General features: G+C 43.1%; 1 protein-coding gene across 2 annotated transcripts; it reads right to left on the bottom strand.

Moving 5' to 3' along the window:
• Window positions 1-1,796: 1,796 nt before the first annotated feature.
• MAB21L3 (mab-21 like 3) lies at window positions 1,797-14,819 on the bottom strand. Of its 2 annotated transcripts, XM_065740961.1 has the most exons (7): window positions 14,772-14,819; window positions 11,767-11,907; window positions 9,670-9,741; window positions 7,464-7,755; window positions 4,969-5,150; window positions 4,098-4,292; window positions 1,797-2,421 (listed from the first exon to the last, which is right to left on the bottom strand). In XM_065740961.1, exons 1-7 carry the CDS (start codon window positions 14,817-14,819, stop codon window positions 2,188-2,190), a joined length of 1,164 nt encoding a protein of 387 aa, XP_065597033.1. In that variant the 3' UTR covers window positions 1,797-2,187. The 2 variants fall into 2 exon arrangements, with proteins under 2 accessions (XP_065597033.1, XP_065597034.1); XM_065740962.1 differs by lacking the exon at window positions 9,670-9,741.
• Window positions 14,820-15,802: the final 983 nt, after the last annotated feature.

Genomic DNA, 15,802 nt, shown 5'->3' with positions numbered 1-15,802 from the left:
AAAAATAAATGCAGCAACTATATTTGAAAAAGTCATTTAAAACAGAGACCTCCTGTACAACTCTACCACCACCACACGGAAGCATTCCCACAACCTGACCAACACTACGTGGTGGTGTGTATCATACTTCCCATCCATCCCTGAGATTGAATTATTCCTTGTATTCAGCCCCTAATTCTTATACTAATTTTTTTTTCCTCAACCTTAGTGGCAGTGACTCGCTGTTCTGGAGAAAAAGCTAGGGATGGTTCTGTGCCTTTGTAGTCAGTAGCACTGTAGCTACCCTTTTAAATAGTCACAATGAAATTTTCTGCAGCATTATATGCTAGCTGATGCATTTACCTCGGTGTCAACAAGAGAAGAGAAAAAAAACAAAAACGTTGGCAGACTTGGCTCCAAGCAGGGCTCCATCGCTCTGGGCTCGCTTGCTGGCTTTGCTGATTCATTCCTGGCAGCTGGAAGGGCTGGAGCAGAGCAATAGTGCTTCCATCCTGTAGCTCTGCAAATGATGCCATTTCCTATCTGTCCATGAACTGCAGCAGCTGAGGACCCTGATACATAGGAGAGTTACCTTTTCAAAACAGTTCCATGCAACACATCTACTGGTGTGGAAAAGCAACTTGGAAGGTATTCCCAGGGGTGGGATCTGATGCAGGAGAGCAGCATGAGAAGGGTGACACAGCTGAGATCCTACCTGGCCCTTCTCCACCATAAAACCAGACAAAACTGTAAGTAACCAAGAAGGAAGGTACTATTCATCCTCTTTCTTCTCCATCAGACTGCTTTTCCTGTCTCCCAGGTTGTTGACCCTGGAGAGTGGTATCCTACAAATTGGATGGGTGAGGATGTCTTCACCCTCTCCTGAATCCTTTCTGAACCTGTAACCAGTCGTGAGCCTGGGACCAACACTCCCATATAGCACAGCTCCCAAATGCAAGATAACTCCTGCAAGAGTTACTCTTGCATACAAAACCAAGCCAGAAAGCAGAGACTGTGCTGAAGATGAATGGTAAGACCGCAGTTTGCCACATGGGGGAGACACTCTGCCACAGATGGCCGTCTTGGAGGCCGCACACCGCAGCAGCTCCCTGGAGTAGGGCTATGAATCCCATCCTTACTACCTCATCTCCATACTTATTTGCTTTCTTTCACAGGTGTAAGAAAAAAAGTGCACTTTGGTGTAGTTTCAGTGATTTAATAACATTAAAACCAACATTCTTTCTACTCATTCTAGCACTTGGTTCTGTTGAAACGCTGAAATTGATTTTCTTTTATTAATATTAAAAGCACTGGGAATGTCGGAGCTACGAGCCCTTGAAAAAATATTCTCCTCCTATGCAACACCCCAAAAAGACATGGGTGCTTAAAACTAGGGAAAGACCTGCTCCTCCTCCAGCCTGCTGGGTGGAGCAAGGGTACAAGTGAAATCTGCTCTGGCCAAGGCCCCATTTGTATGGCACTAACAGAACTGGCAAACGTGAAGAAAAACATATTTGAAGTAACAGGAAGAAAAATGGAGGTGGAGGAGAAAAAAAACTGAGGAGGCAAGAAAAAAACATTCTTCCTCCTGCTTCCCTTGAGCTATTCAACACTACTGGCAGGGTTATTTTTGTGCGGGAGCAGGATCCCATTTGACTGTAGATGGAAGCGTCACAAACTGTCTCAGAGAAGGCTTCCACCTTTAGCATACCTCCAAAATAATGTTTCTCTGCTATTCTGCAGAGCTGGCCTACCAGGTTGTCAGGGAATGATGTTTAGGGTCCCTTCCAAATCAAGCCATTCTACGATCCTCACTGTCCTTGTGAGGAAGGAGGAGGCAGCCACCATCCATGTGCTAGGTTGCACAGCAGGTAGGCAGCAGAGTGAGACTCCTTTGCACCATCTTTCTGCTTATGTACCACAAGACTGGAGGCAAAGAACAAGGCAGTTTCTGCTCTGAGTGACACAGGGTTGGGTTTCACAGGCTGTAGCTTCTAGGCAAACTGTTGCTGTTGAAAGCAAATTAGATCGGTTGGGCATCAGTTTTCACCACCCACCGCTCCAATCTTGACATTTTGTTCATGCCATCAGTGCCAACTGCCTCAGAAAGCCAGCTGCAACACCTACTGGAAGGACAAGAACACCATCGGTGAGGAGAACAGGTGGGGAAACTGCTCAAAGTTGAGGTGAGGAAAGCTTTTTCCTGCCCTAGTCCAGGCAGAAGACAGGGTTCTCTAAGAAGACAGCAAGCTTGCTGGCCACCACATCCAGGTCACTGGTGTTGGCATATTTGAGCAGATTGGTGTTCTTGACAAAGTAATGTTTGAGGAAGTGCTGGCTCACACACTTGTGCAGCTTCTGCACCAGCCTCAGGAAGGCTTCATGGAAGCAGCGCCAATCCTTGGTGCGTGGGTATTTTTCACACGTCCAGAATAGCACTGTCTGCAAGAAGCAGATGGGAGAGAAGAGGTGTTAGAGGTTCTGCTGAGGGCTCACACAGCTTGCTAAGGCAATTTGAGTGCTGGTAAGTGGCTGACAGCCTTGGAAATCGGAGAGCCTCACACCACAGTCTTCCTGCATTAACGATTCTGCACCGAGGGATTACAGCCAACAGCCTAAGGAAGAGCCCTTTCACCTTCCCTTGGCTGTCCCTTTCCTTTACCTTCCAAACCTCACTGGACATACTGAGGACCCTGTACCAATGTCCAGAGCAGGTAGGGAGGGAGGATTTGAAAAGGCCAGGGACCTCTGGGCAGAAATGCCAGGTGTTTTAGGCTGTAGAAAATGTCCTGTTATACAAATGTAGAAGCCAACAGGTGCAAAGAGGGAGAGAATAATAATCATATGAGCATAACATAGTTAGCTTCAGCCATACTTGTGCTGAAGATGCAGACAGATTTGCCTTCCAAGTACACTCAGATTCTAAGTAACTCTTGCCTGTCTTCTTCTCACATACAATACAGCATGTCTTATATTCTCATTCTCCAAGTCTATTTCATATGATATCATAGAACGGCTTGGGTTGTAAGGGACTTCAAAGACCATCTAGTTCCAATCCCCCCTGTAGTCAGGGTTGAGAACCACTAAACCAGACTGACCAGGAACCTTGAATGCCCCCAGGGATGGGGCATCCACAGCTTCTCTGGGCAACCTGTTCCTGTCCCTCACCACCCTTTGAGTGAAAAATTCCTAACATCTAACTTAGACCTCCTATCTTTCAGTTTAAATCCATTCCCCCTTGTCCTACCACTATCTATCTGTGTAAAAAGAGAAACCAATAGAAAATAAAATAAAATAGTGAATTGCATATGATTATTGTTCTTATAATATTATTTTTATACTGCCCACATTGCATTTTTACAGACTTTTATATGTTTGTGAAGAATTTTCTGGATGTACTTACAATTATTGTGCCAAAAAAAGCAATATTGACCATCTTGATCAACCTGAAAATCATTTCTAAAAAAACCAAAATCACCAATCTTGGATGTAAGAGTCTCACTAAGTTTCTTAGTATTCTCTTAATTCAAATTTGCAGATTCAGTGTCCCAAAGAGACCCACAGATGCTGTGAGACACAGCTTAACTATGGCCTTCAATTTCTCTGCTTTTTCAAAGTTAAGAATTTCATCAATATTATTTTCTAGATTGCCTGTTTCCCACCTCCAGTTGGCATTGCAATAGCTGTAGTGCTGAGGAAGTTCTTCTCAGGTAGCTTTTCAAATGTGAGGAATTTTTTTTTTATTCACAGCTGCAATAACCAAAGTCTTCTTTCTGATGTTGCCAGGGAACAAAAGACATAGTGAATTCAAGCTGTAGCTCAGTCAGAGCTACTCCTTGGAGGTTTGCAGAGCAGTTAGCTCCCATCACCACTTCAGCAAGATCCACGGGCATTTGCTACAATGAAGTTTCTCCAGAGGCAAGGAAAATAGTGCTGGTTTTCCAGTTAGGTGAAAAACAGGTGATCTGTCGCCAGCATTTACTGAACTGGCTGGAGCTGCCAACTGAAGGAGACATGGCTTTCAAAATGCACCTAGGTCTTTCAGACATCCTGATTATGAACACCATTTCCTTATAACAGATCCTGAGACGGTATCTTGGTATCATGGTGATGCCTACCTGAAGGTGATAAGCTGTGATGACAGGCTTATTTCCAGCACACCAGACATCTTCCTTCATCTGCCTCATGACTCTGAAGCACTTCATACGACAACCACCATCTTCATCGAGGCCTTCCATGAGTATATGCTCAGCACGGGAGAAGCACAGCTGCCAGTGATAATTGGAGCGGGCCAAGAGGTCAAAACCAAGTGACTATGGACAAAAGGGAGAGTGTGACATCGGATCAAAGGCAAGCTTCTCTGCGTAATGCAGAGGGTTGTTACAAAGAGATTGTATGTTAGCAGAGACAGCAAATACAGTTAATGCTCCCATTGTGACTCCTGATTGATGGAACAAGCGATTTGTTTTGTTTCAAGTGGTGATATTAGTTACTCCCAGGAGATTCAGCTCTAGAGGTGCCAGGTGCAGTGCTACTAAAACTGAGGCACAGCTCTGCAGGCACTTTGCCATGGAGCAGCAGGTCATAAGCAAGTAGGAAGCAGGACTGGAAGGCAGAAATGGGTGTGCGGGATCATGGCAACCTAGGGCTGATCTGGAGTGCCAGAATCTAGCCAAGGGGAGAAACATGATAAGGGTGGAAGGAAATTATTGAGATAGTGCCCCACTTGCAGAAAGGTTACGTGAGACAAAGCAGAACAGCAAGAAAAGTGCACTGAGCTTAATGGCCAGAGCTATTTGCAAGAGACTCATGCAACACACTGTTAAATCAGTCTTCCTTCCACAGAACTCACCATCATTAAGGGAAAAAAAATCACAATAAAATCTGAATAAATTGAAATTTTTCTTCTCTACTGTGTTCCAAACCACTATCACATAGCTGCAAAGTAAATTTCTGCACAGGCTTTACAGATGTTTTTACACTGCTCACCTTGATGCACTGCACTTTTTCCTGGGATGGCCAACGCTTGAGGCAACGAGGCCACCTGGCTTTCTCAGGCCAGCAAGTTGGAATCTCCACTGTAGGGGCCAGCTCCACCTCAACCTGGAATTCTGATGTTTCCACAGCCACCCGGACCACTGAGCTGAAGCTCTCCAGCATCGTCACTTTATCTGTGAAGGAACAACATGAAAAGTGATAAGGGTGAAAAGATCCCTTCTTGAAGCCAAGCTAGGGGCTGTGTAGTGCCCATGTCCAAACTGAGCCTTGCATTTCCACAGCTGTCTTAGCATTTTCTTCAGTAACATAAGTGGAATGTAAGAAGACAGCTTATTTCAATCTGCACAGAGGAATGAGAACAGGAGGAAAAACTAAACATTGTCAGTGTTGCTCCAATTGTGCTCATGGAAGAAGTTCCTGTCCCCATTTTTCCCTGTCATTCTGGATGGATCTGTTCCTTCAGCTTTGCTGTTTGAGCCAATTATGTGATCATGCTCTAAACCACTGAAGTAAATACAGAGCAGATTGCCATAAGCAGTTTAAGTAATTGCGTGTTAATCCACCTCATTTCAACTGACACTGGCTAGGGATTCCAGTTCCAAAAGGAGTCCTCATAGAAGACTTGAAGGGACAGTGATGAACATTTAGGATGGTAACAACTTCTGTTTTCACTGAAGAAATATCCACCTACTCCCAATGGCAATCTCCTCAAGAAAGCACAGTGGAGTCCATCCCCAGTATAATTTCATAAATATCAGCCTATCTGGGTGTTATTTCCCCACTGAGCCAAGCCTGGCACCAAAACAGGAGCTGTACTGCTCCCAAGCTCTCAGCAGAGAGACCAAGCAGTCAAAAAGCATTAAAGCCATAGCTTTGTCAGCGCATTAATAAATTCACAGCAATCCCAAAAGTATCACGACTGTGCTACCTATCTTCCACCAATGGCAAGTGAGGCAACTCTGCTTTTGCTGGCTCTCAAAGAATTAAAAAACAGAGAAGCAATGGCACTGGGAACATTTTTATGTAATTTTAGATGTTCCATAGGATGAAGTTCATTCTTCACACACACATAAACAAACAAACACCAAGGTAATTACTCCTCCTGATTTCAACTCAGTTCATGACCTCTGTCTCCATTTCCTTCCATCCAACCTTACAAAAATGGAAAGACAATCATCAGCCCAGACGTCACTCCCTGGCTCCCTTGGAAGGGCCTATTTTGGCTCAACAATTTGATGAGCTGCTGCTAGACACAATGGCAGGTTTTCACCTCAGCACAATGACTAACACATAAGTAAAGCTTCAGATGAAAGCTCTTTCAAGATGATTTTTCTGTGAGCTTCAATGGTAACATTTTATCCTTATCCTTTCTGTAATAACTAGTAATAATAATACACAATAATAATAATAATAATACAGAATAATTAATTCTGTAATAAGTTTCTGGAAGAATGCAATCATCCAGCTGAACTAGACTTTAACATGTTTTCTCCTGCAAGTAGAATTTGGAGTGCAATCAGAGAAGCTGAAATATGTCTACATTTCTAGAACGCATAAGACCCATATCAGTCTGCTGACGGGTAAAGACATTCTGGAAATATAATGTGAGAAAAGGCACCATGGTCTGAACTTAACCATGTCACAGTATCTTAATGTGAAAAGATGAATACAAACCATTCAGCTTGGATGAAGCCATGTGTTCATTAGCTGAAGTCTATAACATGCCTTTAGGACGTTAAGAATTAAATATGAGGATCACTGTTTAGGCAGCATTTTGCTGCAGATGTCGCAGCTATGAAGGCATGTTGCATGCACCACTGATTGCATTATGTCAGCACTTCCAGTACAAATTGCCACAGGATATACACAGGCACTTTGGAATTGCTCACAGAAGGATCAGCACCACTACTGAAAGCAAGCTTCCGTGATATCTACCGAATAGCCTGGGCACTGGGGAAAATGGAGCACTTGTCCAACAGACTTTTCTTCAAGTCCTCCTACATCTTGGAAAGGTATGAGCATCTAAGACTTCCCTAGAACATTATCTGCCCTATCTATGTCTTCAAACACTTCTCCAGTTTATTCACTTCCCCTGTATCCAATTCTTCCTGCGGTATCTTTCTGACTAGTCAAGTCACACTGCAGCTGCCATACCAGAAAGAAAAGATTTTTTTTCCAAAGTTCCTAACTGCTTTGAAAATCGGGCTGCATCTTGTCTGAGGGTGATGTTGGTGGAGAACTTACCCAAGTTCCTAAGAAAGGAGCACCATCCTGAAGAACTCAATGACTACTTAATTCTGTCTTCTATGCAGGTCTACATTTGGACCACTGCAATGGGTTAGAGGCTCCCTGACTTTGGAGGGGTTTGCAGTTTTTTAACTTCTAATTATGTGAATGGCCTGAACACTTTGTGTATGCAGTAGCTCCCCCTCTGCTAGCTGCAGAAGACAGTCAGTTCCCCTTATGCCCCTCCCCACTAAACTCACTGGAGAGGTTACAGGAAACAATCGACTTTTCCACCAGCTCTCGGAAGACGATAAGGACTTTGGCTGGAACCAGATCACCTTCAATGTTCACATCCGTTTCATGCCACTGCTGAAGGCTTTTTGAGAACTGTTCTACCTCGAGCCATTGATGCAGCTCCTCAGGGTCCCGCACAGAGGAGAGTAGCTTGGCTCCATGCACGGTGTAATAACGCCAGTGTCGGACCTGGCATTCCTTGTACCCAGTCAGGCCACGCAGAGGGACCGTGATAAGGAACTGGCTCGGAGCTAAGACCTAGGAGAGTTCAGAGAGATTAAAAGGGCTAGCAAGGGCAGATCAATGATCATGAGGGTTAAGGAAGTAACACATGCAAGTGGAGGCTTTGGAGGGAAGGAAAAAACATGGCATTATAGGAATGATTGAATGTATCCAGAACCTGTTCCATACCTGTCTGAGATTTACCTTGGTGATACACAGAGTAAGAAGAAATTGTCCTACAGGAGTCTGACATGACAGGCATGGCCCACACAAGACATGAACACACTCTGGTTGGTTTGCCACCATATCTGCCAGTGTTTTCCCCCACTCCTTATTATTTCTAGTCTGCAATTGTATGAAATATAATAACTAACAGCTTTCAAGGAGCAAGAGAGCATCAGGGAGCTTGTTGTGAGATCCAGCAATGGGAAACAAAATAGTTCAAGTTCTTAACTCAGAGCCATCACTAGAGATAAGCCTAGAGTTCCACATTTCCACAACGCTAGCAAAAGTGCACTTTTTGGATCTTTTCTGAAGTCCACTAATGACATCAGTGGAATAAGACCACAGCCCATTCATTTCACTCTGTGTGTGTAGAGCAACTGCCCTCCATTAAGAGAAAATAGACACCAAGGCAAGTGACAAGCCTGAGCCTACACAGGCACTGGCATTCTCAGAAACAACCCCAGGTTTTGGCCAGTGCTGAATGAAGCTGCAACTTCTGCTGAGTAGAAGTGAGAAGCAGAGTAAGGATAGAGAAATGATCAGCGGATAACACCCCCAAGCAAACTTGTTTGCAAGACAATTAATCGGCCTCACTTCGTGGATAACCATTCTCCAAACAAACCAGCACTCAACCAGTAGAGTGAGTAAGGTGACACAAAATACCAGAAAACCTCATACAGGTTTAGGACACAGCCAGAATTGCCACACACTAGTTTGAAAGCATTTGGTAATCTTGGCTCCGAGTGTTGGTGTCCAAACCCATTCAGACTTCTACTATGTCGACTCTGAAAGCTTTTCAACTTCTCTTGAGTCCAAGCCTAACTTACACTGGCATTAAGAAAGTGAAAGTGCTGTGTGAACAAGATGTGAAGTGACAGCAGTTGCTGGAAGGTGGTTACCTCAAGGTGAATTAAGCACCCTCGTCATTCTCCAGAAATAATCCCAAACATTCTGATACTTTTCAGTGTAACTTAGGATTTAAAATATTACTGCAGAGGTGCCGAGGCCCTAAGGGCACTGACAAGACCTTAATGGCTCCAAGCAGGCTTTTTGGGGCTCCTACCCATACCTTTTGCCTGTGGACCTCCATTTCAGCTCAGCCTCAGACTTTGCTCCTTCCGATAACTGTATACAGCTTGTATGCAGGTGGCTGTCATTCCCCCTCAAAATCAGAAGGGCATGCCACAGGCTGGGAAGCAACAGCCCAGAAGAAGGTAAAATGAGAAAGGTGTTGGGGTGTAATGCTGATTCAGGCACTACACAAGTGTATGCTCTGCTTGACCAGGCTCCAACTTCACTTTGAGAGGCTGTACTCACACCAAATTTAGCTGTGCAGCTGGTGTCCTCCTGGCCTAAATGAACCCCAGGTCTGCACCCTTGCTCTGTCTCACCAGGCCTAGCATGGCAGACCCAAACTGCAGGCCACAAACAAGTCACAAGCAGTGGACCAGGAGCATCCAGTTCTGTGATGTGTAACCTGCAGCTGACCCTGTTGTATTAAAAGCCTACCCGTAGCATGTTGATCAAATTAAGTGCAGCCAAGATGTCCCAGGCAAAAGGAAGCCTTAGGTTAGAAATACAATGTGTCAACATATATGCCTTGAGCAAAAAAACAAAGTTCCTTGCAGAAAGGCTGAGATAGTCATGAGAGGACAAGTTAGGAGGGCAAATTGTCTGGAGAAGAGGGTGGGTAAGGAGGGAGTGGGCACTGGGAGGGTGCTGTACCTGGATGGATGGGTGGAACGGGCGCTTTCCCTGCAGCAGAGCTGACCACCTGGCCAGTAAGGCCGGCTGATCCTGAGAGCGGCAGAGAGGAAAACAAGAATCACACAGAACAGAGAGAAAGCATGTGCCAGGTCATTCATTTACCACCAAGCAAAGCTGCAAGCATACTTCAAGCCTCTTTGCTAAAGGAAAGAAATCCCCCCTGCCAGCATGACAGAGCTGACCGCTTGGCACAGCGGCTGGGCAGTGCCATACTAGGAATTACTCTGGATGTTAACCTGATCCTTACATCTTTATTGAAGCTTTCACAGCCTTTGCAGCAGACTTGCACAGATGACAGCTACAAAAAACAGTGGGCCACAAATTGGAAGCTGTAAAAACGAACTACTTAATTTGGTCTTATTTCAAGTTCTCTTATTAAAGATTTTGGCTTTATGCCCCCGGGCTGCAGAAAAAACACACTGAATATCTATAAACTTACCTAAAATTCCCCACGCAACCCTGTGTACCTAAAAGGAGGCTTGTAGTTTCTCAACAAATCTAGACCCTGCATCAAGTTATATTAAATCCTTTTAACTAGAAGCTAGAAGTTCTGAAAAGTCACCATAAAAGTAATGAACAGGAAAAAAAAGATGCTGCAAAATTAAACACAGAATTGTTAATATACTGACATTCCCTTGACACAAGTCTCCTCTAGGGTGAGTTATCTCAACAATGATATTAAAGATTCTATTTTTTGGAAGCAGTACAGACCAAGTCAAAAACATTTTCTCATTAACCCATTCTTTGCTGCCACAAATCTACAGCACTGTGTTAGCCAGCCCTCCTAGTGTGATTGTCACTGACTTATAGCACTGGGTTAAGTAACAAACCTGCCACTTTTAAAGAAAATATATTTCAGGGATTTCTTTTAAGCTGAGGATGTTCAGACCAACCTACCAAGTTACTGATCAGAATAGATTGCCTTATTTTTGTTCTGTTTAGTTTTCCAGAACAGCCATTTTACCTCAGCCCTGGTTTTGTCAGACCTCATATGCCAGGCAGATTTGTTCCAGGATGAGAGGTGGGTGGCAGACCACAGAACCAAAGAAGATGTGGATCAGGATGTGGCACTGTGTTGTGGGTGGCACTGTGGTCATTTCTACTGGCAAGCATGTCTGCCTCAAGACACTTGCTATTCCAGAAAATATGTAAATCTAAATGTGTTTGTCCACCAGAGCAACAGACACTTTTCAGGCTGGATGGCTCTATTCTGCCTCTACCTCCATGCCCTTCAAGCACCTTCATACCCAGAATTCTTCCATCTCAATCTCAGAAGTTGCGTTATGCTTTCACATGCTGCGTGTTTATCCATAAGGGGCTGCATTTTAGTGTAGGGGTTGACATAACTAGAGAATGTAAACTACTTCAGATGAGAAAGATCACTTTCACCTACAGTAGCCATTGCTATCGGTATTAATTATACCCTTACAGTTGTAATTCCTGTGTTACATAGTCAAAGGCAATATTCACTCTTCTGTCATATCTGGGACTAAAATGGTCTAAAACAGCTTCTCTTCTCCCACTGATGAGCATGTTTCTTCCCAGGAAAAAAAAAGTTCTAATCCATGACCAAGGAAAAAACAATATTTTTCTGAAGAAGCTTTTTATGTTCACAGCAGAAGAAATCTCTCTGAATTTTTTTTAGGGAGTTGACAGGTTTTCCACCTATGAAAAATATGAGTCATAGCTCATACAGGCAGGGACATTTTTTCCTCTTAATGTTACTGCAGTGCTTTTATTTATTTATTTTTCTGTCTGTCTTTTGGCTTCTGCTTGCAGATTGACAGCGCTGGCAACAGCATGTCTTTGTAAAAGCAGCAGCTGTGAAAAAAGATGGCCTGATTTACCCATCCTTCTCTGATGCACCTCCAATATCAAGATGCCAGTGAGTAAGTCCTTATGAACCAGTCAGTCACAAGAATCCCCGCAATGAAATGTCACCATATCTTCTGTGGTGTTTTACTCAGAAGTACCAGTCTTACCACTTACAGAACGGAAAATTACTGACTGATTGTCTACAAACTACAGACACTACACTAGATCTCTTGTCCATACCTTAATATTCTCATTGTGAATGCCAGAGTTGGAGATAGCCTGGAATCGTGTGGCCTTATAGCTGATTTCTGTGGTCAGTTGCTGGATGATTTTCTGCACTTCCTCCACTGTTTTGGAAACGAGATAATGGCGTGGCTCCACCTGTCAGTTCCAAGAAATACACTTCATATTACAGATAACTGTAGTCTTTGTCTCCAGTGGTAAGAACAGTCAGCTTGGGGTGCCCTGAAACATATGTGCCTATGCTGCACTGGGAATAAAAAGTTGTTCCCTTTAGGTTATAATCAACTTACCATGAGGCAGAGCTCTTGCTAGTAAACACTGAAAGGAAAAATTAATGACTGCCAAATATTAGTTGATATTCTCATGCCAGTACCAGTGAATGGAAGAGAAGGAGTTGATTAAATGGATGATTTTGCTAACAACTAGCTGCAGTCTTGTTCTTCACCCATTTTGTTCCAGGTCAGCCAGCTATTTCCCTGCAGAGCCACTCTCAGTGTTGGATTACTTTTTGCTCCAACAGCTGGCAAGACTACAAGAATCACAGATATCTCATGCATTACTCAGACTGCAAATGTATGTGGTAACATTTAGCTGCCCATCTATTACGCAGTGCATGGTAATAGGATGAGAGGAAACGGCCACAAACTGCAGTAAGATCTTCTTCACAACAGTGAGGGTGGTGGAGCACTGGCACAGGCTGCCCAGGGAGGTGGTGGAGTTACTGTCCCTGGAGGTGTTCAAGAAACTTTTAGATGTTATACTAAAAAACACGGTTTAGTGGGGAAATATCGGTGGTAGGTTGGATGAGATGACCTTGGTGGTCTTTTCCAACCTTGGTTATTATATGATACTATGAAAGCTAACACTTTTTACTAAGCTTTTATAGCATTTACAAGTAGGAAATACATAAAGATAGCAGTATTATATTCCCTTTCCCAAGCTCTCACCTACCTTTTGCATCCTAATTTTTTGCTATATTAACAGAACACCTAATGGCTCCCTCAACAAGCAGACATTATGAGTAGTAGAAAAAGTTATCCACCCCTAAGAGCTCGTGGAGACTAAAAACAGTCTGTTTAAAGTATATCATCCCTGTTGGTTGGCTCAAGCTGAGGTCCAGGACTGCCCCTGTACTCCTTCCTCGTGCCGTGTTGTCTCTCACTGGTACCTGGTAGAAGAAATACTTTCTTCTGTCTCTGGTATCCTGGGAGAATCCATCCAACTCAGCATGACCTCGTTTAATTGTGCCTTTATTGCCTACCAGCTGAACTTGAGCTGTTGCCACAGAGTCTCTAGGACAGTACAGATTCTAAATATTTAAGGGATTTACCACTAAACACCTCCATCTGTGTATAGAACCTCATCACTGAGGCAAGGATGGAAGAACAAATGACATGAGACACACATTACCCAAAGCTAATTCCAAATATCTCCCCAGTCTGCTATTGCAAAATAAAACCTTCCTACAGAAGGGAACCCACAAACATCAGAAGATAGAGAATCAGCAAGTGAATGCAGTTTCTGAAGGGCCAGCACATTTATCTAACGGGTTTAGCACCAGAACGAACACATTTTGAGAAAAGGCAGGAAAAGTTCTTCATCAGACAGCCATTTCTATCACCTTTTGGCATTCCCATTGGGAAACTTTGACTTCAGGAGCGTGCCAGAACAAACAAGGTTGATTGAGACTTCATTATGGAGGAAAGAAAAAGGACTAGGGTTGACTGGAGGTTGTGAAGAATGTTTAAGTTTGTTTTTAGTTACCCAGTCACCTGCACAAAGTGTGCACTTGGGTATTTCCTTTGCTGGATGAGTGGGTAAAGGAAGAAGTCCTTGGTATCAGAGATTCATTTTTGCAGGAAGAAACAAGTAATAGTAAGCCATCAGAGCTGGAAGGCTGCTAGAAAACAGATTTTCAGAAAAAAAAAAAAGAAGGAAAACATTTCCTTCTATGAGCCTTACAACTAGGCTTCACTTCTGTTTTGTACTTGTGGCGGCTGATGAGAATCTTCCTTGTGCAAGGCTTCCCTCTTTTATATAGCTCTATAAATCCTTAGAGGACAGTTTGCTGTTACAGCTCACCGAATAGATTCTGATGGAATGGTCTTCCAGTGCAAAACACTGAATAGGTGAAAATGAAAGTTCTCAAAGAATCACAATTACTTGTCACCACAACATTACCATAGAAAAAACAAGCATTTCTTACCAGCCCTTTCATGGTATTAGAATATTCCATCCTTTTCCAAAAGAAAGACTTACAACTTTCCAATTGGAAATCATTTTCCATTCCAGCGTTTTCCATTTGGAATGGAAAACGATCAGATAGAAATTAGCTAATCATTGTGAAGAAGCACAAGGTTAAAAAAATAATATATTATGGCTCATTTGGAATCTCTTTTCGCAGAACATTTCATTGATAATTGTTACTGTTTTTCTTCATTTCATAATGGAGAAAAATATCATAGTGTTGCAATGACTCTATAGAAAATATATTTCCAAGCTGAGACATGCTGTTTAGTTGTGGTGTATAGTGAAGTATCCTTAGCAGAGGTGACAGTCAGTGAGAGAATTCCAATCTCTCCCCAGTTCCTACATGCATCTTTTTGAGAAGCAGCCCCTTGTTGGAGTGGCTTTGGTCTTGTATCTGTCAAGTCAAAACCACTGGACAAGGAAAGAGGTGAGGACTTCTCCCTAGATTAAATGTTAGTGATCACAGCTTATCTCACATCTGGAATTATGAGAGTGGGAACAAAAACTCAGGAAATGTGAAGATAAAGAAGAGAACATGCAACTTGGAAAACAAGGCTACCAGCCAAGATCCCTGATAACATTCTGCAACAGAAACCTAGAAATCTCATTAGAAATACAGTTCTTATAAAACTTCATCCAGCCTCATCTCAAAAAATGAAGACAGAAGGCAAGCAACTAACTGTCAAGTTTAGCACCCTTCTGAATCAACACCTAGTGTGGGAGACAGAAAATCTGGACAGATAAAGCCTTACCTTGCTCTGGATGTAGATTTCTACATCTTCATCTGTGAATGGTTTCATGGCAAGTAGTGTGCAAGTTCACTCTTCACTTGTTCACCTGCATCTGGAAACAGGAGGGACACTCAGAGAGAGCTGCTCAGAACCTCCTTGTCCTGTAAAACTCAGATCACCTAATTCCTCCATGATAGATGAAATGGAGAGAGAAGCAAGAAAATACACCTTCTTTTTTTCCCCTTTGGTTTGAATGACAACAATGATACCCAACTGCTTAGGAAAATTAGCTCCAATTATTATTTTCTAAACTTGATTGTTATTATTTTTACTATGATTACTGATGGTATGTCTAGCATGCAGGCACACCTACAAATATTCCAGTTACTGCTTTGTCTTGGCAGATCCTTTCAGGTTGCATTGGAGATCCAGTAGGCTCATGCACAGCCTTATCATTACTGCAAGTACTTCCCTGTTTCTCTAACCCTTCACTAAACCATTTGTTAAACACTGTCAGTTATCCCTTGTTGACTTCAATCCACCCACTTTCCATCGGAAATGGTGTGGGTATTTTTACACTCTGATCATTCATTTGAGTTGTGGTCTTCAGCCTCGGCTCCTCTCTCCTTATATCTCCTCTCTCTCTCCGGCTGTATTGACAGTAAATATCCTGCTGCCTGTCCCCTCCTGGTTGCTTGCTTTGCTTTCTTTACAGTAAACAGGCAGAACGTTCTCTCTTGCTTTCTGCCAGCAGCTCAGCTAACGACCCCAATATGGATAATTCAGTGAGAAAAACAATTGATCAGGACTTATTGATCCAATGAGGGTTGCTGGCTTTTATAAAAAAGGGTACATCAGTACATAGAAAGGAATGATGGAGTAAATGGATGAGATCCAACGCTGCTTCTTTATTAAGGAAGGCATGCTCTACTTTCCAGTAAAATCTTTATTTCCCCTGGAAATGGAACTTTGACATCCATTGAATGACATTACCACCACAGCAGCTGGCACAGCAGCATTTCCATAGGCACTGGGTGCTCAGAATCTCAGAG

Source organism: Cyrtonyx montezumae, unplaced genomic scaffold (genome assembly GCF_038088225.1).
Source record: "Cyrtonyx montezumae isolate F1298 unplaced genomic scaffold, pur_monq_1.0 scaffold_3, whole genome shotgun sequence".
Taxonomy (NCBI): Eukaryota; Metazoa; Chordata; class Aves; order Galliformes; family Odontophoridae; genus Cyrtonyx; species Cyrtonyx montezumae.
Note: the sequence above shows the minus strand (reverse complement) of the source record. Positions and strands in the feature narration are given on the sequence as shown.